The 25,676-nt window shown below is 38.9% G+C and overlaps 1 protein-coding gene across 3 annotated transcripts; it reads right to left on the bottom strand.

Moving 5' to 3' along the window:
• Nucleotides 1–12,057: 12,057 nt before the first annotated feature.
• LOC128689714 (major facilitator superfamily domain-containing protein 6-B-like) lies at nucleotides 12,058–23,223 on the bottom strand. 3 transcript variants are annotated; one of them, XM_053778110.2, is made up of 6 exons: nucleotides 23,096–23,223; nucleotides 21,420–22,465; nucleotides 20,521–20,695; nucleotides 19,848–20,087; nucleotides 17,537–17,692; nucleotides 12,058–16,255 (listed from the first exon to the last, which is right to left on the bottom strand). In XM_053778110.2, exons 1-6 carry the CDS (start codon nucleotides 23,157–23,159, stop codon nucleotides 16,131–16,133), a joined length of 1,806 nt encoding a protein of 601 aa, XP_053634085.2. In that variant the 5' UTR covers nucleotides 23,160–23,223; the 3' UTR covers nucleotides 12,058–16,130. The 3 variants fall into 3 exon arrangements, 2 of the variants coding, with proteins under 2 accessions (XP_053634085.2, XP_069940895.1); XM_070084794.1 differs by having other exon boundaries at nucleotides 21,420–21,659; XR_011391983.1 differs by lacking the exon at nucleotides 12,058–16,255 and having other exon boundaries at nucleotides 17,554–17,692; nucleotides 20,501–20,695.
• Between the last annotated feature and the right edge of the window lie 2,453 nt (nucleotides 23,224–25,676).

Below are 25,676 nucleotides of genomic sequence, written 5' to 3'. Positions count from 1 at the left end.
AATCCATCTCATTTACTCCATGGCAGAAGGCTCGAACCTGTTCCTCCCATAAATGATAAAGAAATCATAGAGGATCCTACTTATTTCGAACCTGAGCAACTCAGACGTAAATTCAAACACCTTAATAAAGTGATTGAACGTTGGGAGAAAATTTGGCGAGAAGACTATCTCACCTCATTGAGAGAACACTTCTATGGAGCTGGTGTTCCTGAAAATCATAAGTCCTTAAGACCTGGTGACATAGTGATTATCGACAATGATTGTCCGAGGTCCCAATGGCCACTTGGAAAAATTGTGACCATGTATCCTGATGCAAATGGAATCATCAGGACAGTTGATGTTTTAAGCAAAGGTGTAGTGAATAAGCGGACATTAAATAAACTAGTGCCGTAGAATTACACAGTGTTGAAAACAAAATTAGTGATTCTCCAGAAACCACACAGACTAAAACTGTTCAGAAAAGACAAGCAGCAGTGGTGGCGAGTGAGAAAATCAAATTAATGTTAAGTGATGAATGGTTCACCTGCAGCGAACCTCCACCGCCCCCCAGTGTGGAGAAATTTTCTCCAGGAGGGGGATATCAGCCCCCTTCAGCCCCTTGAGCCCCTTTCAGCCCTGAGGGGCCCAGCCCTCTCAGAAGGGGCAAGCATCTTGTTTACTGCTACAGTGAGTAATTGATCACAGATGCCGTATGAGTATGCAACGTGGTCAAGTTGACCGCTGCTCCTTGCAGTGCAGTGTTGCAAAGTGTAGTTTAATAAGAGACAGTACATCTCTTACTTTAGCAGGACAATTAAGGAAAATCCTGCTCCCTCTTTATTACCATAGTAAAGATAGTGGACATTGTTGTCTATGCTTAAGACAGCAAGAATCAAACATTCTGCTTTGCTTCATCGAGGAAGTGGCAAGGAAGCAAAGGTACTAGGTCAGTTTTTTTTTTTTGTGCTAGGGGAGTGACGGCGTGGGACGCTGTGGCGTCTTCAGATTACTTTTGACTCTACTGAGAGTGACACTGACACCAGGATAACCAACAAAGAACAACAATCTGTGCGTTAGTGTGAACAAAGTGTCTCATAAAACACAATAAACACTTAAGAGAAGTGTGATCGGCTTCTCTTGTGATAAGATTGTGAACAATAAAGACAAATCTTGTGGAACATAGTGTACCAGTGTGCGTTTCCTAGACAATGGAAGACGTGGACATCCAAGGACACTTCAGCTTCTATCAAGTCACCGATACCTGTCGAAGGTGTGAAGAACACCATAGCTCACGTTACAAGAGCAAGGTATGTTACGAATTTCTTGTGGTACGGGGGGACTACGCAGTTCTTGAGTTGCAAGGAGTTTGTAATCAACCTATAGTCGGCAGTAAGGTGTGGACTTTTGAGTCCAAACAAGTATGTATTTTGTCAGCCATCAGTGAATGAAATATGCTGACATAACACCCCCTAGGCATAATTTATAATCTTACAAATTATAAATCTTTACAGCCCGTTGAAAGATGGTTTCGACAGCTTCTAGACCTCGTCTGCAGGGGCGAATGTGTAGACGATTTGCTGTCTTTTATCAGCTAAGTGTTCACTATATTTATATTTATAAATTAAGCTTAGCTGGTAATGCCATTTCTCAACATATATTATTGTAACCAAGGACGAGTGGTATTGATCAATAACAACACTGTGCTAACCAAGGATTCGAACCCAGGTTGTACTGGCCTGCCTCATGGTAAGCGAGAACCACATGCCGCTTTAAACCACAGGATCACCCAACCCTACAAGAATGGCGCAGCCAGCACACAGCTAAGCTCCCACACCTCCGTATGCCCTCGGATGGCGGTCCAACAGCTAGCTGTGTGCTGGCTGCACCATTCTTGTAGGGTTGGGTGGTCCTGTGGTTTAAAGCGTCATGTGGTTCTCGCTTACCATGAGGCAGGCCAGTACAACATGGGTTCGAATCCTTGGGTAGCGCAGTGATTGTTGGTGCTTTTTTGTCTGTCTCATAAATATGCAAGATTACAGGTACGTCTTGCTACTTCTACTTACACTTAGGTCACACTACACATACATGTACATGTTTATTTATACACACTCATCTGAGTTTTCTTTGATTTTATCTTAATAGTTCTTGGTCTTATTACTTTTCCTTTTATATCCATGGGGAAGTGGAATAAGAATCTTTCCTCCGTAAGCCATGCGTGTTGTAAAAGTCAACTAAAATGCCGGGAACAATGGGCTAGTAACCCCTTTTCCTGTAAAGATTACTAAAAAGAATAAGAAGAAGAAAATTGTCGTAGTGGGAAGTCTGAATGTGCGTGGATGTTGTGCAAATGATAAGAAAGAGATGATTGTGGATGTTATGAATGAGAAGAAGCTGGATGTCCTGGCTTTAAGTGAAACAAAGCTGAAGGGGGCGGGAGTTTCAGTGGAGAGGAATAAATGGGATTAGGTCAGGGGTTTCAAATAGAGTTAGAGCTAAAGAAGGAGTAGCAATAATGTTGAAGGATAAGCTATGGCAGGAAAAGAGGGACTATAAATGTATTAATTCAACGATTATGTGGAGTAAAATAAAGGTTGGATGCGAAAAGTGGGTTATAGTAAGTGTATATGCACCTGGAGAAGAGAGAAGTGTAGAGGAGAGAGAGAGAGATTTTGGGAAATGTTGAGTGAATGCGTGGGGAGTTTTGAACCAAGTGTGAGAGTACTTGTGGTTGAGGATTTCAAAAAATGTTGTGGAGGGAGTAGTAGGTAAATTTGGGGTGCCAGGGGTAAATGTAAATGGGGAGCCTTTAATTGAGCTATGTGTAGAAAGAGATCTGGTAATAAGTAATACATATTTTATGAAAAAGAGGATAAATAAATATACAAGGTATGATGTAGCACGTAATGAAAGTAGTTTGTTAGATTATGTATTGGTGGATAAAAGGTTAATGGGTAGGCTCCAGGATGTACATGCTTATAGAGGGGCAACTGATATATCGGATCATTATTTAGTTGTAGCTACAGTTAGAGTAAGAGGTAGATGGGACAAGAGGAAGGTGGCAACAACAAGTAGGAGGGAAGTGAAAGTGTATAAACTAAGGGAGGAGGAAGTTCGGGTGAGATATAAGCGACTATTGGCAGAAAGGTGGGTTAGTGCAAAGATGAGTAGTGGGAGGGGGGTTGAAGAGGGTTGGATGAGTTTTAAAAATGCAGTATTAGAATGTGGGGCAGAAGTTTGTGGTTATAGGAGGGTGGGGGCAGGAGGAAAGAGGAGTGATTGGTGGAATGATGAAGTAAAGGGTGTGATAAAAGAGAAAGTTAGCTTATGAGAGGTTTTTACAAAGCAGAAGTGTTATAAGAAGAGCAGAGTATATGGAGAGTAAAAGAAAGGTGAAGAGAGTGGTGAGACAGTCCAAAAAGAGAGCAGATGATAGAGTGGGAGAGGCACTCTCAAGAAATTTTAATGAAAACAAGAAAAAAAAATGGAGTGAGTTAAACAAGTTAAGAAAGCCTAGGGAACGTATGGATTTGTCAGTTAAAAACAGAGTAGGGGAGTTAGTAGATGGGGAGAGGGACGTATTAAGTAGATGGCGAGAATATTTTGAGGAACTTTTAAATGTTGAGGAAGAAAGGGAGGCGGTAATTTCATGCACTGGCCAGGGAGGTATACCATCTTTTAGGAGTGAAGAAGAGCAGAATGTAAGTGTGGGGGAGGTACGTGAGGCATTACGTAGAATGAAAGGGGGTAAAGCAGCTGGAAGTGATGGGACCATGACAGAAATGTTAAAAGCAGGGGGGATATAGTGTTGGAGTGGTTGGTACTTTTGTTTAATAAATGTATGAAAGAGGGGAAGATACCAAGGGATTGGCGGAGAGCATGTATAGTCCCTTTATATAAAGGGAAGGGGGACAAAAGAGATTGTAAAAATTATAGAGGAATAAGTTTATTGAGTATACCAGGAAAAGTGTACGGTAGGGTTATTATTGAAAGAATTAGAGGTAAGGCAGAATGTAGGATTGCGGATGAGCAAGGAGATTTCAGAGTGGGTAGGGGATGCGTAGATCAAGTGTTTACATTGAAGCATATATGTGAACAGTATTTAGATAAAGGTAGGGAAGTTTTCATTGCATTTATGGATTTAGAAAAGGCATATAATAGAGTGGATAGGGGAGCAATGTGGCAGATGTTGCAAGTATGTGGAATAGGTAGTAAGTTACTAAATGCTGTAAAGAGTTTTTATGAGGATAGTGAGGCTCAGGTTAGGGTGTGTAGAAGAGAGGGAGACTACTTCCCAGTAAAAGTAGGTCTTAGACAGGGATGTGTAATGTCACCATGGTTGTTTAATATATTTATAGATGGGGGTTGTAAAAGAAGTAAATGCTAGGGTGTTCGGGAGAGGGGTGGGATTAAATTATGGGGAATCAAATACAAAATGGGAATTGACACAGTTACTTATTGCTGATGATACTGTGCTTATGGGAGAATCTAAAGAAAAATTGCAAAGGTTAGTGGATGAGTTTGGGAGTGTGTGTAAAGGTAGAAAGTTGAAAGTGAACATAGAAAAGAGTAAGGTGATGAGGGTATCAAATGATTTAGATAAAGAAAAATTGGATATCAAATTGGGGAGGAGGAGTATGGAAGAAGTGAATGTTTTCAGATACTTGGGAGTTGACGTGTCGGCGGATGGATTTATGATGGATGAGGTTAATCATAGAACTGATGAAGGAAAAAAGGTGAGTGGTGTGTTGAGGTATATGTGGAGTCAAAAAACGTTATCTATGGAGGCAAAGAAGAGAATGTATGAAAGTATAGTGGTACCAACACTCTTATATGGGTGTGAAGCTTGGGTTGTGAATGCAGCAGCGAGGAGGCGGTTGGAGGCAGTGGAGATGTCCTGTCTAAGGGCAATGTGTGGTGTAAATATTATGCAGAAAATTCGGAGTGTGGAAATTAGGAGAAGGTGTGGAGTTAATAGAAGTATTAGTCAGAGGGCTGAAGAGGGGTTGTTGAGGTGGTTTGGTCATTTAGAGAGAATGGATCAAAGTAGAATGACATGGAGAGCATTTAAATCTGTAGGAGAAGGAAGGCGGGGTAGGGGTCGTCCTCGAAAAGGTTGGAAGGAAGGGGTAAGGGAGGTTTTGTGGGCGAGGGGCTTGGACTTCCAGCAGGCGTGCATGAGCGTGTTCGATAGGAGTGAATGGAGACGAATGGTATTTGGGACCTGACGATCTGTTGGAGTGTGAGCAGGGTAATATTTATTGAAGGGATTCAGGGAAACCGGTTATTTTTATATAGCCGGACTTGAGTCCTGGAAATGGGAAGTACAATGCCTGCACTTTAAAGGAGGGGTTTGGGATATTGGCAGTTTGGAGGGATATGTTGTGAATCTTTATACGTATATGCTTCTAAACTGTAGTGTACTGAGCACCTCTGCAAAAACAGTGATTATGTGTGAGGTGAAAGTGTTGAATGATGATGAAAGTATTTTCTTTCTTTTTGGGTCACCCTGCCTCGGTGGGAGACGGCCGACTTGTTAAATATATATATATATATATATATATATATATATATATATATATATATATATATATATATATATATATATATATATATATATATATATATATATATATATATATATACATTATATATATTATATATATATATATATATATATATATGCAAGGAATTCGCGAGAGCATGCGAAATATACACAAACACTGATCTCTGGCTGAAGGAGACTCGAACCTACGAACCTTAGGACAAGGTACGCAGTGCTTTACCAATCTACCCACACTGAACACGTGTAGCACATGCTACACGCCAAGGTATTGTCCAGTGTGGGTAGATTGGTAAAGCACTGCGTACCTTGTCCTAAGGTTCGTAGGTTCGAGTCTCCTTCAGCCAGAGATCAGTGTTTGTTTGTTTATATATATATATATATATATATATATATATATATATATATATATATATATATATATATATATATATATATATATATGAGAGTTATCACTCTTCTCTTTCAAGATTTGGATAATAACCGATAGCATTTTACTTCTGGCCAAAAATACCGAGTAGGCGACTTTGTTTTTGACGTGGCCTGTTCTAAAAAAATGGGGGCACTCTGCTCTGGAGTTGGCAAGGTGCACTATTAATGTAGCTAGGGCAAACGAGCTCTGATATCTCACGTGAGGTGTCTGTCTTGTATGATGCATTAGCCTGTTGAGTCAGACACGGCAGGAGGAGTTATATCAAGCACGTCCTCCATCATGTTATGGGACCAGTGGCGTAGTTATGTGTGACAGGAAGAGATATGCAATTACTTAAGGCGCCGAATAAAAAATTTCGCCCTTCATGTCAAAAGACCAGGAGACAAATTTTGAAATTCTATCATGTGACTTTTTTTATACTAGTACCACATTAATTGTTATTTATAAAAACGTATATTTTGATGATTGGGGATACATATTATTACTACTACAAGCAATACTACTACTGATGCTACTACTACTACTATTACTTCTACTGCTCCTACTACCATCGCTGATATTGCTTTCATTATTACTGTTCTTACTACTGTTGCTATTAATACTACTGTTACTACTGCCATTGTTTCGTTACTGGTACTACTAATGCTGCTGCGTATTACTACTAGTGATGATGCTATTACTAGTAATGCAGCTGATGCTAGTACATTACTACTATTGTTAATGCTGTTGCCACAGCTAGTAGTGTGGGTTCCTTGCGTGTCCTTAGTAGTGATACATTACTAACTCGACTAGTAACATCAACACTAAAAACATACAAACAAGATTCAGAGTTTCAAGATACGTTTGCAAGTGTTGTAAATACAGGATACATTCTCCTGGGGGTCAGTATTCTATCTAGTCTCATCGCTGTATGGGTCACTGAGAGCAATGACTGGCACTGGGGACGAAAAAGTCTGGCACCCAGTGGCTAAGAATCTTCACCTCTTTTTTTAAGCGGTGTGTACTAATATTCTGCAAGTCAGAGGTATTGTGAAGGCAAAAAAAAAATAATTGAAAAAGCGGGTTTAAGAGAGAAGAAAGTCACTTTACATGATAGGCTGATTCGGGTATAACGACCCAATATGCAGAACAAGCTCTTTATTAGGACTGTGTTTCGCTCAGTTGAGCGAAATGTGGCCCCAGTACAAGCTTGCATGTTTTGCATATTGTCTTCATACCCAAACCTGCCGGCTTACATCTCTACATTTTTAATAGGCTGAGTTGGACTCAAATGTCGAACTGCCGATAATAACGAAGACAGACACTCATTGCAGAACTAACATTCATTTGGACAACGTTTCGCTCTTTGCAAAGCTCACCACAGCGAAACGCAGTCGCAACGTGTGCCTTTTGTTTAGTAGGCTAAGTTTGTTCTAATTAGAGGTAGAGCCATGACGCGAGAATGGTCTGCAAACATAAATGTCAGAATCAAGGAACTGAGGATTATAGACGCAAGTGACGAGGAGGAAAATAAAAAATACTTCTGACAGATTTGGCATGGTAGGAAAACTAATTAATGAATGTACATACATGTCACTATGTGTAACATTGCGGTAGGTGGAGAGGTTGTTACGACGGGCAAGTGAAACAAGCAGGGGAAGGTAGAGTCCCATTCAGCTTTCAACCTGACAGCTGGATTAAGAACCAGTGTCGAGACTAGTCAGGAGGCCACAGCTGAATGGATGTTTTTCTTTCCATCTGTAGTGAATTCGCTACACATATACTATTAGTTACGCAGGTACCATTAGCTAACTAGTTATTGTTAGCTTCCGAGACATTAGGAACTTAGCAAGAAAACTGTTAAATTATTAATGAAGTAGTGGCTTATATTAATACATAATTGCAAACAAGTTTAATAAAAAAACTCTTATACAGATTTTAAGGAATTATGAGTAATTAGGAGGGGTGTTAATGTTGCGCCTCTGGCAAGACAGTGATGGAGTGAATGATGGTGAAAGTTTTTCTTTTTCGGGCCACCCTGCCTTAGTGGGAAACGGCCGATGCGTTAATAAAAAAATATTATAAATAATGAGTAATTAGTAAAGACTAACAATCCCACTTTTCGTTTTAATTTACACAGTTATTTCAGGAACAAAATAAATGAAACAAGAATCTTCAAGAATAATATTAATTCAAGGATTAATTATTTTAACACTTTTGCCATATACATGTATTTCTGAATATTAGTAAGCGCTTCCAGTAGCGTGTTATTATATTGCAAGAGTACACAAACCTCATTTATGAATGGCATTTGTGTATTGTTTCCAACAACATAACTACCAGCCCCTGGCGACCATCCAAGGACACTCTGGCTCCACCACAATGCTACCACAATCTGGCGACCATCGGCGGACATCTTGGTACCACGACAACGCTACCAGGACCTGGCGACCATCCAAGGGCATTTTGGCAACCCTACGCATTCTGCTGGCCACGGTGGCTGCCCAGGTCAGGCGATTGATGCTTGCCTAGTTCCACCAGATGGTGCACCTCCACGCCCTTGTTATTATTATCATTAGTGAGGCTTCGTGGCCTTCAATATTATGAACGAAATGGACTAGATTTTCCATTTACCATCTCATTTTTCAGCAAATTAAAATTTACTGCTAGTATGGGAGATTCTGGGCTCTTGATCTTCACCCACTCTTCAAGTTGCAGTTCCAGAGGACTAGGCTCACAGACTTCCACAAGTGCTGAATAGACAGTTGCTGCTGTAGACCTGAGGGTTCCCACACTCTAAAGACCACGTACCCCTTTCCAAAATATGATCGAGTCCTCGCACCCCCCTCCCCATCACCTGCCACTATTATTATTATAATCAAAAAGAAGCGCTAAGCCACAAGGTCTATACAGCTTCACCTGCCACTGAAACTTAATGTGTTTACACCTCCATTACCTTCGTACATATCCATTACCTTCGTTCTCCACATGAAAATGCTCTAAACTAAAATTTTATCGAATATGTTTGACATCTCATTAAGAAAAAAAAAAAATTATTCTCGAGCACCCCCAAAGGTCAGGGTTGCGCACTGTAGTTTGGGAATAACTGCTCTAATTTAATCATCCTATTTGTCTTAATTTTTAAAGGGATGGACCTAAGCCAGCAGAAGTCCTTGGTCACATGACCAAAAGCTCCGGTAGAGGGTCATCATATGATTAAGACCCGCGTCAGGAAACACTTGCCCTGTTTCCTGACGAACCTTACCTAACCTAACCTAACTGCTCTAGCTTATGCCTAGACGGGCTTAAATTTAGTATTTATAATCCTCCATTATAACCAATCCATAATTAGTAGTGACCCCTATTCTCAATTTAAACATTCATAAATTTATTAGATTCAAGTTCACATTTAATTAAATGATGTCACTTTCCTGTCTCAAACTGACTGGTCCTTCATAAAATTACTAGTACCAGCTATAGACATAGTCTTCTTGTTGAGGGTCTATAAGGCCACTTTAAGTTTAAGCTACAGATTAAGCTTTAAGAAGACTGTCTAGAACTGGTACTAGTAATTTTATGGAGAACCTGTCAGTGTAAGACAGAGAAGTGTCACTAATTAATTGAAGGAGATAACTTGAATCTAAGTAATAAATTTGTGAATGTTTAAGTTGAAAATATAGATTATTACTAATTATAGATTGTTTAGAATAGAGGACTGTAAATACTAAATTTATTTTCATCAAAACTAGGTCACATGTACTCCAATTTATCTGGTGAAACATGATCCACAGAAACCAATGATTACCTTAAACCAAGGAGTACAAGATGAAAACCACTCTCCTCAGGAACCTTAATAAATTATACTAGTAAGAGGAATTTGCATAAAAAAAGTGTCAAAAATGTACATAGAAGTTACTGGTAAGGAAGTTGAATAAAAGAATAACTTAAAAGATCATATTTAGAGAAGTTTAAAGCAGAGAGCAGCATTAATCTTAATCACTGAGAATCACAATAAACACGGAATTCACTTCCTGCTGTAATTATATAAAAAAATAATTCATAATGAAAGGGTTAAGGATTACAACTTAAAAGTTGTTTGATTTGGGTGCGTCTAATAACTGCTAACAGATGGGTTTGTGCAGCTATTAGCATAATAGATAATAGAATAAGTGGACGCTAGGGAGGTACGAGTCTGCTGACAGCGGATATACGGGAGTTAAAAAGCTGGGAAGTTCTGGAAAACTTTATTCTTCCAGCTGGACTCTTCCCTGCTACAGTAGTTCTTCCAGGTATGGTTGTATATACCTAACTGGGGAGTAATGCGTTGAAACGTCTTTAGAAATAATGATATATTCTAAATTATCGTCTTTAAACCATTTCATGTACTTTTTGGAAAATATAAGTACTAATACTCTAAAGTTTATTGGCTACTGTTAAGGATATAAGAACGATCTGAATGAATTACAAAACTGCCTTATTAACCACTAATTTACATTCACTTCTCACCAAAATTATCTATTTATTACACCATGTCCGACTCATAATCCCATACGTTAGGTAAGGTTCGTCAGAAAACAGGACAAGTGTTTCCTGACGCGGGTTTTAGATGATGACTCGCCGTTGGAGCTTCTGGTCATCTGACCGAGGCCTTCCGCTGGCTTACCGGTCTACCCCTTTAAAAATTGTAGTCATAGTTATAACCATTTAGTCATAATCCCATAGTTATCTTTAAAGATAAATACAATGTTAAGATGTATTCACGTCTTTGTGTTTTGCAGGGAACAAAATATAAATCTAAAACAAACAAATGCAAGTTGCCACCCCTGGCTAACACCTCGGCCAGCAACGTAATGTGCTAGCGATTAATTTTCACAATCATGCCATTAAAGTAACACAATGAAAATTGATTTAAAATAGTTAATAACAAAAAAAACACACGAACATGAAAATGCAATTCAGATTACTTAGGGATTACATTTATTTAAAAAATAAGAGGCACAGTACCATAGCTGGAATACACAAATAACCGCACATATGAGACAAAGTTATGACGACTTTTCAGTCCGGTTCGAGTCAGATCGAAAGGTCGTCATAAGTTTGTCTTCTATGTGAGGGTTATTTACTTAAATTACTTACATAAATTTGGCAACTAAGAAACTACGCTGTTTTTTTTGCGGGAATTTTAATTGGCGTACGTTGATATAAAATAACTATTGCAATAAAGGTTAATCAATATGACTGACAGGCACGAAAGTGGACTTGAAAACTAATTAACCCTGGGATGGTAGGCTGCCAATGTACATATATCACTCAAATAGCCCAGAAGCTGATCTTACAAATGGAGTCAAAATTTTTCACAAACTTACTGGAGTGTGATATCCTAGTATATTTATGCTATGTGGGATATCTTAGAAATCTTTAGCTATCTTGATAAATAATGCTTGAATTTGCAGTTGTTATAAACGCATTGCACTGTAATATGCTATCCTTAAACAAGTTTTAAATAAATATGAAGGAAGGAAGCAGACATAAATATAGGAAGGGAGAGACAACAGGAGTTTGACGTAATGTTTATTGATGAGGATGTTGGCACGTGATGCTGGCAGCAGTAACCTGGTGTTTTTACATGCAGAACACACCCCTAACCTCTGTTATATCATACTCTATAGCCTCAGTGCATAATATTTATATATATAACTGTGCTTTGTGAAATACTCGTACCGATTATGATGTCTGTGATCCAATATTTGTAGACAAAACAAAAAGGCACAATACCATGACTGGAACAATACACAAATAACCCGCACATAGGAGAATGGAATTATGACGACGTTTCGGTCCGACTTGGACCATGAATTAGTCACATTAACACACGAAGGTTAGGGAGCCAGTGTATATATATATACTATATACAAGAGGTCAGGGACGGGAGAGAGAGAGAGAGAGAGAGAGAGAGAGAGAGAGAGAGAGAGAGAGAGAGAGAGAGAGAGAGAGAGAGAGAGGAGAGAGAGAGAGAGAGAGAGATGAGAGAGAGAGTGAGAGAGAGAGAGAGAGAGAGAGAGAGAGAGAGGAGAGAGAGAGAGAGAGAGAGAGAGAGAGGAGAGAGAGAGAGAGAGAGAGAGAGAGAGAGAGAGAGAGAGAGAGAGAGGAAGAGAAGGATGTGGTCATGTGGAGGTAGTAGTGGTTGAGGTAATGCTAGTAGTGGAAGTAATACTAGTTGTAGTAGGTAGGGGGAGCTTAGTAGCCCAGGAGACAGAAAGTAGTAGTAGTAGTAGTAGTAGTATATAAATTTACTAAGTCAAGGTGTTGCTGCATGTAGTGATGGTTGTGGTTATAGGTGTTGCTGCGTAGTGGTGCTAGGTGTTGTTGGCTGTGAATGTAGTGATGTGCGAGCCTGGGCATTTGTGGTGATGTGCGAGCCTGAGCGTTTGTCATGTGCGAGCCTGGACATTTGCGGTGATGGGTATGAGTGGTGGTAGTGAGTGGGCGTAGGAGTTGGGTGAGCTTGGAAATGTGTAGTAGTAGTCGTAGATGGGTGTGGGCGGTGGTGGTGGGTGGGCAGGACAGGAGTGCAACGTAACCTACACATTGTTTCTCACCCTGGAGGTACCTTCCTGGCCACCTGCTGCACATTCTTGGCCAGCCTCGCCGCCTAACACACAAATACACACAAACGTTCTAAACCACAAACAACATATTTATTTTAACAGCTTCCTATTTTAAGTTCTGTATCAAAGCTAAACAAATATATATCTCTGGTTTTTCCCCTAAAAAAATTCTAACCATAAAAAAATATTTTCATACAGGTACCTTTGTTGAAATATATTTAATAATGATTCTGTACAATCTAAACTATATTGGATAATGATTTTATTAATGGGAAATGCTAAAACCACAGAGGTCATATAGCTTGTGGAAAATTTTGAATTTTCCTAAATTCAGCATGTATTAATTTGAATAATGTAATAATTGTGTATTAAATGTGATGCTGATTTGACCCTTCGAGAAATTTCGAGTGAGGGAGGGGGACGCCATTTGTAATTTGCGAGCACTAGTTGTCGTGGAAAATCGTGCAATGTAATCAGGCGTCATCGAAGTTCATTGGGTGTATATCGGCCTCAATCTGTAATTTAAAAATTCCTAACAATTCGGCAACAAGAACGGAAAAAATAAAGGACACCGATTCTTCCCAGGAGCACACCTTAGCTAAGTGATGCTTGCCCATAATGTACAGTCGTTTTGCGTTGGCCTTCGTAAATTCAGCTGTTGTGGTAGCGTTAGGGTGTGTTTCCAAAAATCAATAATTATGATCCAGTAATTAAATGGTAAGTGGTAATACGAATTTCTTTTCTAATAACACCATTGTATTATATGTATTTTACTAATAGTTATATTTTGTGTACCCAGCAAGTAAACTAAAACATACAGTCCACACAATTTTAATCTACCAGAGTAACTGGTTTTAATATTGTAATTATTAATTTAATTCAGGTCTAGCTTTTTGTGAGAGTAGGGAGTGGGCATCGAGGGAGTGACAGTTCTACGACCTGCTGTGACTAAGTCCCATTTACCTCGCCCAAATTACTTGCACGTAATAATTCAGGTAATACCCTGTAAACCTCATGTAGGTAATTTGCTCACGTAATAATAATTCACATAGCGCATGGGGAATGGGAGGTAATAAAATATTACAGAGGATGTTATTATAATTAATTCAAGCGCTAGACCCGAAACGGTCATACAGCTCTGAATCCAGAGGGATAGTTCCCATTCCTTGGGCCAAGAGCTCTTCAGAAGATAGCTCTGATTCCTTGGATCAAGAGCTCTTCAAAGGCATCCCCCCCCCACATATAGACTGAAGGAGGAAATACGTATATTGGAACGAGAGGATTTTTGGACGGTTGCCCGGGAGCACACGTGAGGCTGGACCACAACACTCAGTAAACAGATATGTTAAATTGTGTCTTAGTGGCCTCATTTACATTGATTTTGTTTCTTCAAATTTTGGCACTTGCTCGAGGAGAGCATCGTCTTCATTTTTTTGCCATTTTGTGGATCGAATTTCTTTTTGATTATAATAATAATAATGTGGATTGAATTTACATTTTGTAATATTTGCAGTATAAATTTATCCAGGCAAGTCTTGCGTCTAAATTCACGAATGTATGCTGATTTATCAATAAAAAATATGGGAAATATGAGCAAGCAAGCTTAGTCAGTGTGAATTATTACGTTTATTGGGAAGCGCTAAACCCATAGCGTTCATACAGCGTCAATATTAGCTCACGAATACGCCATTTATTAATTTATATATTGGGCACACCTTTTATTGTTTGTAAAGCAAAGCAAGTTAAATGTTGATAAAACTTTTAAGTTAATCTGCAAGTGAGTTTGCTTCCAGACGTGTTGTTCAAGGGTCTCCCAAAGACCTTGAGATTCTCAAACCTGAATTTCGGCGCACTTAGTCAATAAGTAATCTTCAGTACCATTTGTATAAAAAAGGTTTCTATCCATTAAAAACAAGACACGAGTTAGTTTTGTTAGTCTTCACTCCCATCTTCATGTTCTCCTGCCTGGACCTCCTCACCTCCATCAGTATTAAATTTCGTAGCTAACGGTGAGTGGTCTATTGTTTATTTATTTCCCACTGTATTATTCTTACAAATTGTATTTCGTACCTTGCATTGAAGGTGTGGCAAAAATCTTTAGATCAGTGGTTGGTTAATTGTGTTTAAAGACTATCGCCTACACTAGGCTGCACATTTCATTTTTTTCACCACAGACAAGAAAACTTTAATCTCTAAAGTAGGGATTAAAGTACGCTCTCAATATATACATTATACGCTGAGAAAAATACACCTCCCGGTGTATATATCCTGTGATTCAAGATGTATAATGTCATCTTGATGAATAAGACACAATGCAGAAATACTTTGTTGTGTGTTAATTTATGGTATTGTATTCCTAAATGACGAAAAAAGACATTTCTATACAAATATCCCCATCTGACATTTCAGCCTTACTTAAAGTTACTGTCGATACATACTCAAGATTCCCAGTTGTTACTGAAGTACAACCCGGAGGGGTCATAATGGGCCTGTGGAAATGCGAGGCATTCAGGTTCGATCGAAGAAAGGGAAGGGCAGATCCGGTTTTTTGGGGATCAAGAGCCTCCTCATCGTCATCAAACAACCTCCACTAAGGGGTATGGCTAATTAAAAAAAAAATTGGGAATTATTTATAAATCTACGGGAAATTATACTAAGGTTTCACATACAAGTAGCAAATGAGAACTGTTTACACATTTATGTGTTCAACTAGCGCTACCTGGTAATGCCACAATCGTGTTTAAACTGTTAGATATATTTTTGTTATCCTCATAGCTGAATGCTCAATACAATTAGGAGTCACAAATGGGCCAGGATGAACCGAATGTAAAATGTCCATTTCTAATTTGTAAGTTTGTTGTAATTTGTTTTAGATTCGGTAATTTTATTTACCAATTACAAACTGCAGAAAAAATAATCAGGAACGTGTTACAGACCAATAATAAACTTATCAATATATGTACATGTCAACAGACAGCATCAGCTGCATAAATGGAAAACAGGAATAAATAAAGGGGATGTAAATGGCGTGCTGAAAATATCTAGCGAAGACAGGACTCGCGGCAATGGTTTCAAGTTGGATAAATTCAGATTCAGGAAGGATATAGGAAAGCACTGGTTTGGTAATAAAATTATGGGTGAGTGGAACAAACTCCCGAGTACCGTCACAGAAGCTAAACCGTTGTGAAGTTTTAAAAATAGGTTAGATAAATATGAGTGGGTGTGAGTTGGACCTGACTAGCTTGTGCTACTAGGTCTGATGCCGTGCTCCTTCCTTAAGTGGATATGACCTGACTGGGTGGGTCATTGGTCTAAGCCGGGGGGTGGCATGGACCTGCCTCGCATGGGCCACTAGGTCTGCTGCAGTGTTCATTCTTTCTTATGTAACAGAAGAGAAATCTGATGGATACACCAAAGGCGTGGCACCCCTCAATATGAGGGAAACTGACAGTAAAACTGACAATCTCGTAGTTGGAGAGCAGAGTGCCGACAAAAAGAATAACAGACGCTTAGACACAAAGGCTTGCTCTACTCAGTCTTTATGGTACTCAAGGGCAGTCTCCATGGATGGTCAGGCAATCTGAAGGCTAGAAGAATATATACTGTCATCTGTGACGGAGGCTAGAACAGTTGCGTCCAGGTCAATTTGGGTTACCTCTCCAGAGCCCGGGGCTGAGTACTCTCCACGGTCGTCCTCTGCCAAGGTCAGACATCCCAGAACGCACAAAAAATATATATGTACGTATGTGTATATATGTATGTATGTGTATGTATGTATATATGTGTATGTATGTATATATATAAATATATATATATATAAATATATATATATATATATATATAAATATATATATATATATATATATATACATATATATATATATATATATATATATATATATATATATATATATATATATATATATATATATATATAAATTTTTTTCCCAACAAGTCGGCCGTCTCCCACCGAGGCAGGGTGGCCCAAAAAAGAAAGAAAATCCCCAAAAAGAAAATACTTTCATCATCATTCAACACTTTCACCACACTCACACACTATCACTGTTTTTGCAGAGGTGCTCAGAATACAACAGTTTAGAAGCATATACGTATAAAGATACACAACATATCCCTCCAAACTGCCAATATCCCAAACCCCTCCTATAAAGTGCAGGCATTGTACTTCCCATTTCCAGGACTCAAGTCCGACTATATGAAAATAACATACATATACTATATACATATATATACATACATATATATACATATATATACATATATATACATATATATACATATATATACATATACATATATATACATACATATACATATATATACATATATAATTTTATCATTCTGATTTCATAAGAAATCCGTTGCATTACACAGTAATTAAAATCTATATTATTGCTTTAAGTATAATAATGATCGAGTTTTCAAGAATATTTGTAGGATTCGAACCCACGCGGGGCTGAAAATTTTCCAGACTCCAAATCGAATCCCGAAACTACTTTAGATTTTAAACATTAATTTCTCGATATTATAGCTTAAAAGTGCCATAAACACTGATCGATAAAAAGTGAGAAACTGCTTGGTCAAAAGCAGGAACAGATATGTATATTTTGGTTTCAATCAGAGACCTGCTGAAGAGAACCTCTGACCCTCTTTACTTGGGTTTCATTTTTCTGTCCAAGTTGTTTCTTACTTTTCATATACTAAGTATCGGAACATAGCTAAGTAATGTAACTTTTAGTGAAATAATGTGTTGTAAAAGTTAGTTCAGTTAGGTTAGGTTAGGTTAGGTCAGGAAACACGACAAATGTTTCCTGACGCAGGTCTTAGTCAGATGATGACCCGCCTTTGGAGCTTTTGGTCATCTGACCGAGGCCTTCCGCTGGCTTACCGGTCCACCCCTTTAAAAAGTATGGTTATGTAAATCGAGTTAGTTCAGTAAAAAAAAAAAGTTGACTTTACCTGGAGTGTGTTTTGAGCAGAGTTTGTGGATGAGGAGCTGAGCGATGACGAAGAAGACAGCGTAGGTGCCAGCAAGAAGACTAATGTAACGAAAACCCATCGAGCCACCCACCGTCTTCAGTAGCACACCTCCCACCACCCCTCCCAAGCATGTTCCTGCATAACACAATGTTGTTTATGTCAACAGTAAAGCTTTTGATGGAGCTCTACACATTAGACTGATGAAGAAAGTGTGAGAACATAGAAGTGGATTATAAATAAGTAAGGGACCGGCCATAAATGGCGTTCCACAGATCAGTGTTGAGCCCTTAGTTGCTCACGAACTACACTACTTATATACAGGGAAAATAACGCCAAAAACAAATTCGTTGAATACACAAAAACAATTCATCCAGAGGCGTCGTAAGGGGGGCGGGCCGCCCCGGGTGACACCATTTAGGGGGTGACACTACAGAGCCTCTAAAGAAGGTGACACTAATGCCCAAAACAGTGCTGCACCGACATAAGAGAAGAATCCTTCGTTTCTATATAGCCTATTACATATTAACAAAGTACAAATAAGCCTATATAGGGAAAAATCATCGATTTTGATTATTTGATAGATGATTTTGCATAACTGAAGGGAAGGAAATGTAAGATCAGATTCACTGAGATGTTACCTGTACTCAAATTCAAATCTGAACTAGTGTTTCTCTGATATTGCAATGTTTTTCTTTATTTTTCAAGTTTTTTTTTTTTTGGTTTTGGCATTAGTTGAAGATGAATAAATGTAAGATGTGTTGGCTGTACTCAAAGTGATATGTGAGTTTATGTTTCCTCAATATTACTACGATTATTTATTTTATCATTAATAAAGTTGAGAAGTATTCTCCTGTTCAACTTATGTCCCTTAAACGTTCTCATCGTTAAACATTTGTCAATGGTCATGCAGTAGTGACATAAATAGAGTTTACCTCCCCCCATTCCCCCGCCTTTGAATTTCACGGGGGTGACACCAGAGATTCCGCCCCGGGTGACACCAACTCTAGCGACGCTTCTGAATTCATCGAATAAGTGCTGAGAACACCAGTGAGCTTCAGAATGATTTAGATGATTTAATGCTGGAAAAGTGACAAATACGGAAATATAACATAGAAATATAACAGCGGCACCTTCAAGCTAAATAATCTAAAATTAAATCATACTGTAGGGGGCATGGAATCAAGAATACTAGTTAGGATAAATCTGAAGCATATATAACAGTGCAAAAGTGCTCAAAACTGCTTGATTTATATCAACAAGTACAAATAACAGAAATTCCAAGCTTATACAACTTTATATGTCAGTATATTGGAAAGCACTAATTTGACCATATTTGTGGATGAGTTGAATGAACCGCAAAGTTGCCAATGATGCGAATTATTTGCGTGGCTTCAAAAGTGGGTTGGACATCCTGTATATAAAGTCCCTAACATATTTAATCTTGCTATAAATAGGGCAATTTCATCATTGCACAGTGACTGCTCGTAACTCAACATAATAATAATAATAATAATAATAATAATAATAATAATAATAATAATAATAATAATAATAAAATAATAATAATAATAATAATTTTATTTCTACAAGTACATGTACAAGGTATACAAGCCTAGCTGACATCAGTGACATACTACTGTATAGATAACCCCTTGTTATGCATAGCATTTTCGCCAAATTAGGTTCATTTTTGTCCCAAGATGCGACCCACATCAGTCGACTAACACCCGGGTACCCATTTTACTGATTGGTGAACAGAGACAACAGGTGTAATGAAACACGCCCAGTGTTTCCACCATTGCCGGGAATCGAACCCGGACCCCTCAGCGTGTGACGCGAGAGTTTTGCCAATCAGGCCACGAGCCACGTTCTAGGCTACGTGCCACCCAGTCATTTTCCTCCCTTATTGTAGTTTCATTCTGTAGGTATTAATTTACTAGCAATGTGATGATTAGCTAATTAATTTTAATAGATAAGGTAGATGCCTGGCCGCATACACTGGGCTTTGTACATCTGTAATCAGTTTCTCTAGTAACATTACGAGTTTGATCCCTAACTCTTTTAGATTTTGAAGCAAGATAGTCTTGAAACAAACTGTTAAGAGTCTGGCACACATGATTCAATTTTATCCACTTCACTTGCGCATCAAAATTTCATTTTTTTTTTACAGCACTATGTTCTACTGCACGCATGTCCAGGATAAAGAACATCGTCTTTTTTTAATAACTAATAGTTCCACTGCATAAACAACCTAACGAAAAAATAAACATAATTATGTATCCCGACTTACCTCCAATGAAAGCGGACTTGACAATGCCTTGCATCACAGCCTGGGCACCTTTTGGTGACATTAAACTGGCATAGGCGGACATGTTAGGGTAGAAGAGGCCGAAGGATAGTCCATGGAGGAGACTGGTAACGATGAAGAGCCATGGGTTGATAATGAAGGAGAAGACGAAGAATCGAATACTGTAGCTTGCCAGTGACACCGCAAAAGTTGGGATGTTACCCAGTCTCTTGATGACAGTTGCTGTGTAAAAAAAAAAAAAAAAAAAAAAAAATAACCTGAAACAGTACTTTTCGGTGGTTGGAAGGCAGAGCGCCGATAAATACGAATAATACAAAAAAACTTTTATATGGGCAAGCCTGTTTTTGTTTTGTTTTTTCGCTCAAGGGAAGGTTACTAGTTCCCCTTGAGCTGAACATTGTCTTAATGAAAGCCTGCTCTGCTCTGCTCTGTTCTAAATGTCTTGTATTAGCCAGTACTCTTGAGAAAGGAACCTAGTTTGCTGCAAACCAGGTGCTCCGAAAACTGTATCAAGCACTAGTACAATCTATCACGTTCATTAACTACTAATTTTAATTTATAATATAAGTTACATCTTTACTGTGATATTCCACTGTATTTCATTAAACGGAAGGAAAACGTGGATCACTCCTTACCACCATGGAGTTGTGCTTACACGAGAGAAACATAAAGGGAACTTCTCCCAGAAAGACGCTGACCCCGTGTATGATGCCCAGGAGCAGCTTCATGTATGGAAAGTCGGGGTCCCAGGCTGTGGCCACGTCTTCAACCACAATGAACATAAACGTCATCACAACTCCCGATATCAAGCCCGTCACCAAAACTGTAAGCTGTTATATTGAAGTAGTGTCAAATAATTGTCGTATGCCCTTTTGCACTAACTGAAAATTCTAATATAAGAAAAGAAAAAAAGGTATTTCATTGGGCCTTCTAACCCTACTCACACCTAACCATTCTCATTTCTGTATCTGCCAGACACATTTTTATATCTACTCAAAATATATGCTTAAGTGACACTCCTTGAAAGTTTGTTCTATTTATTTGTATTTGTGCCGCAACGATACATCATTCACCTCAGTCATATTTTCCCTTCAATATATGGCTTTAAGAGAGTGTAAGGGGTTAACCTTGTCATACATTTTTTATATATATTCTATTCATTTGATGTCAAACGATATATACTTGTAGTATAACCTTAAGACCTCAGTTGTTTATACTCATTTATTTTATGAATCGAAGAAAAATATTAGCTGTACTGCGAATATCTATTACCTGCTGTCCTGGCCTTAGATTTTTTGTTAATCAAAACTTCAGTCTTTTCGCATCAAGTATGATTTATATTCTGCCTATTTAGATTATAGGCTATTTCTTTTGCTCTGAAATAGGACTTTATCCACATACATTAAACTGGTTACCGCGTAATTTGTGGTCGGAAAAGCGTTTACCACTCTTCCGACCACAAATTATGTACTAAGTCATGCACCATGTCACTCACACTTAAGGCAGACTACACAGAAATAAGAGAGTATTATATACATGGGTTCCGTCACCTACCAGGAAGATGAGCATTCTGGAGGAGCAGAGGACGCGACCAACATTTTTTGCCTCGAGCTTCTCCTTCTGGGGCAAGTTAAACTTGATCCTTGACGAGGCTATGAGATTGAAGACGAGGAAAGTGCCTGACAGTATCAAAGCCGGCATGTAGTTGACCTGTGGCTGACCTCGGGAGAAGAAGTTGACGAGGGCACCACTGGCCATGCCCACCATAGCAAAGGCTACGCTGCCCCACATCCGCTGCCGACCGTATTTATACCGTTCTTTACCCAATAGGAAAAAACACACTGTGTCGCACAAGGTAGTAGTGCAGGAAGTGCTGCCATACAAAAATATTAAACAGATGAAATATAGCCAAAATTCATTAGTGTGAAGCATATCCCCAAGGGTGATGTCGCTGCTTTCAGAGTGACACTGGTACTGACATACAGACTGGTACTCCTGGCCACAAGTGTTGTAAGGCCATGTAAATGAAGGTGTACTGTTTGTTTGATTGATGAAGATACAGTTTCCTTCACCGCAAAAAGTATAAGAATTTTCCTTACCAAAATGAAAACTAAATTCAGGCGGTGCTTCAAAATCATCATTATCGTTGACAGTAGAAATGCTTTGATCTTGTATTACACTACAATGAAGAGTACAGTCTAACTTATTGTTATCTACTGTAGCATTTTGAGTAGGTTCATTGCCAAAATTACATTGCTGTACCGAGATTAGAGCAGAGGTGTTGAAAGCCTGAGACTGGCTGTAACACACGGCCAGGCTACTATTATCACCACACTGGAGGGAAACTGAGGCGTCTGATGGAGTCCCTGGAGGCCTGGGTACAGGCGGCAGCAAGAACACTGAGACGAAGGAGCAGCTGAGGATGACCATCCCGGACAAGAACAAGGCACGATGGATCCTAAAGCCGTCGGCTATCATGCCCACCACCAAATTATTGGCAAAGCTGGCCATGGGTGTCACTGCCCAGATAAGTCCCACACCTGTGGCTGATACGCCCTTGTTACGTAGCACTACTGGCAAGAAGGGAAAAAATGCGATCCCTGTGGAAGAGATTACTCCTTAGTCGCACTAGTATGACACTATGACGTGGGAATTAAAACTTATACTAAATATATAAAAATAAAACGTCCTCTCCATCAAAATAAAGTTGTAGAATTTTAAAGTCCCCAGCTGCTCAGCGACAATACCTTCGAATCACAACCGAAGACTTAGGTTTCGCCCCTGTTTACATAGCAGAAAACAGGTACCTGGGTGTTAGCTTTGAAATGAGCTGAGGTAGGATAACAGCACTTAGCCTGTAAAGTCATATCGTTAAGTCTTCTTAATATAAACCACACCAATAGCTTTTCTGACCCAAATATTAGTATCCTCTCCTGCTACCCCATCTACGCCACATCAGCATTCAATGATATATTATTTATCCTACAAGCACATTCCCTATCATACACGTCCAAACAAAATTCTAATCCACACTCAAGAAATATTCTATTTGATCTAAGTCCAATTTAAGTTATATCTGGTCCACGACGTCTAAATTCTATCTGGTCCACGTCCGGTCTACATTGATCCACGCCCAATCATCATTACTGTATCTGATCCATGAGTGATCAATATTTTATCTAATCTAAAAAACTTAAGTATATCTACGATAAATTCTTCACCACACTTACCTCCATATTTGAGGAAATAGGCTATTTTAATGGGAAGCAGAGTCTTGTTGACGTTGAGACCCATAGTTTGGCCGTGTAACTCCTATGATCAGGAAACGAGGACTAAGCTACTCAGCCAGATAAACTCCTGCAAATGTTACAAACAATAATGTAAATTTTACATTATGAAAACCAGCTTGTAATAAAATTATTAATTTATATTATTAGCCATGGGGAGTGCTAAACCCGCAGGGCCATACTCTGTTCAAGGTATTTGAGCACAGGTCCAGTTCCTTAGATCAAGAACCTCTCGCCAGCATCAAGGAACATCCCTTAATGGGTATTAATTAATAGAAGTGCCCGGATCAAGAATCTTTACCGGCTTCACGGCACCTCCCTTTCATTAAGGACGTAATAAAAACTATAATAAGTATAATTATTAACATTATTCCTTCAAAGGTCATTTCACTATAGTTCTAACAGGTTTATTTCCCTACATAAGAATTTTCCCACGAACGGTGTGGTTTCCACGCCTTTTGTTCAGACTGCCAGATTTCAGGCGGGTTGTAGAGCTGAAATTAAATTTCCCTTAGTTAACAACAGTCGAAATTTGGAAAATCAAAGCAATACGATTTGATTTTCTTTTATAATTATCAAAATTAAAGATCTGTTTGTTTATAAAAATCTAAATTGTGATTGTACGTGGGCAGGTTACAAGACAGGTGGTGCGGTCTGAGAGTCTAGCACTGGAAGAAGTAATTCACTAAGTTTAATTGAAAGAATCTAACAGCTATCATTGCTGTCATGTGATTATCATTCATTCTTTTCAGTTTCAATACTGTATACTGAGAAATAATTAACATCTTCAAATGGGCTGCATGACCGTAATGATCATACAGCCAGTGGGAGAATGTGAAGGCAATCAGATTCAGTTCAAGGAAGGGGAGGACAGACTCAATCCCTTGGATTAAGAGCCCCTCATCGGCATCAAGGAACCTCCCTTGAGGGGACAAGCATATATATAGTTATTAAATGCTAAATATATTGACTATTTGGGAATATACTATAATACTAAGGATATGCCTCGAAATATTAGTATTTCAGTTATCACAGTGACAGAACAGTAGTGGAAAGCGTAGTAGCGGTGATGAGAGAAGGGAAAGTACAATTATTATTATTATTATAATCAAGGGGGAGAGCTAAACCCGTAGGATTACGCAGTGCCTGTGGGGGGTGTGGAAGGTTTTCAGGCTTAATTGAGGGAACTGGAGCACAGATCCAATTCCCTAGATCAAGAGCCCCTCACCAACGTCAAGGAACATTCCTTGAAGGGAGGGGAAAGTACAAGCAGAAGTAATGGCAATAATAGGCTACTACTGTACTTGTTTCATCAGTGAATAATTACTTACTGGGGACAAAATACTATTGAAAGCAGCACTAACATTATTAAAAAAATTTAAATATATAAAAGTATAATCTTAGACTATAGGTTAGATTAGCGTAGGTTAGATAAGATTCGTCAGGAAACAGGACAGTGTTTCTCTTCTGCTGGCTTTTTTTTTTTTTTTTTTTTTTTACACAGGGTTTGACAAGGTTAAGGATCCCTAGCTTCATTGACAGCTATTTACAGGTTAAGGATTCCTAACTTTATTGGCAAGCTAAGAGCTGTTACCTACATCAGCTCATTTGAAAGCATTTTTATTGTTATGAGACATACAAGTAGGGAACAGGATGAAGTTGGAGCCATCTGTGGGCCAGCATTTTCATTTGATCAACTGACTTTATGTGCAAGAAAGGTATAAAATACCGACAATATGAAAGTTAAGACACATGTGCAACATCTGGATATCTTTATTGTAGACGTTTCGCCATCCAGTGGCTTTATCAATACAGATTCTAGGACATAATAGGAAGACAGTAGAACTATATACAAAAGATGAGGTAATCAGTCCCTCGGCCTTGGAGTTAGTGTTCACAGCATCGTGGTGGAGGAGAATCTGGAGCAAAGGCAAGAAGACTGGCGTTTATATAAGCGTCAGTGGAAGGGACGGGCAGCAGACGAGGGCAGTCACTGGTAGGCGGGATTCCCCAGTGGAAGTAGGTCCTTCCCAAAGAGATGGGTTAGTTGCAGCAGCCGTGAAGAAGGTCTTGTAGATGTCCTCTGAACCAAGATTCCATGATGTTGCAGTGTCTGACAAGTTGTGCAAGAAAGGTATAAAATACCGACAATATGAAAGTTAAGACACATGTGCAACATCTGGCTGCTGCAACTAACCCATCTCTTTGGGAAGGACCTACTTCCACTGGGGAATCCCGCCTACCAGTGACTGCCCTCGTCTGCTGCCCGTCCCTTCCACTGACGCTTATATAAACGCCAGTCTTCTTGCCTTTGCTCCAGATTCTCCTCCACCACGATGCTGTGAACACTAACTCCAAGGCCGAGGGACTGATTACCTCATCTTTTGTATATAGTTCTACTGTCTTCCTATTATGTCCTAGAATCTGTATTGATAAAGCCACTGGATGGCGAAACGTCTACAATAAAGATATCCAGATGTTGCACATGTGTCTTAACTTTCATATTGTCGGTATTTTATACCTT

Source organism: Cherax quadricarinatus, chromosome 1, assembly GCF_038502225.1.
Source record: "Cherax quadricarinatus isolate ZL_2023a chromosome 1, ASM3850222v1, whole genome shotgun sequence".
NCBI lineage: Eukaryota > Metazoa > Arthropoda > Malacostraca > Decapoda > Parastacidae > Cherax > Cherax quadricarinatus.
This window is presented reverse-complemented; position numbering and strand designations above follow the sequence as displayed.

Excerpts from the sequence above, each read along its gene's own strand:
- LOC128689714 (XM_053778110.2), bottom strand. The coding sequence starts at position 23,159 with ATGGGTCTCAACGTCAACAAGACTCTGCTTCCCATTAAAATAGCCTAT. Across the intron at positions 17,693-19,847 it reads CAAGTCCGCTTTCATTGGAG|GAACATGCTTGGGAGGGGTG; the intron begins GTAAGTCGGGAT and ends TGTGTTATGCAG. Across the intron at positions 16,256-17,536 it reads CTGCTCAAAACACACTCCAG|AGGACGACCGTGGAGAGTAC; the intron begins GTAAAGTCAACT and ends TGACCTTGGCAG.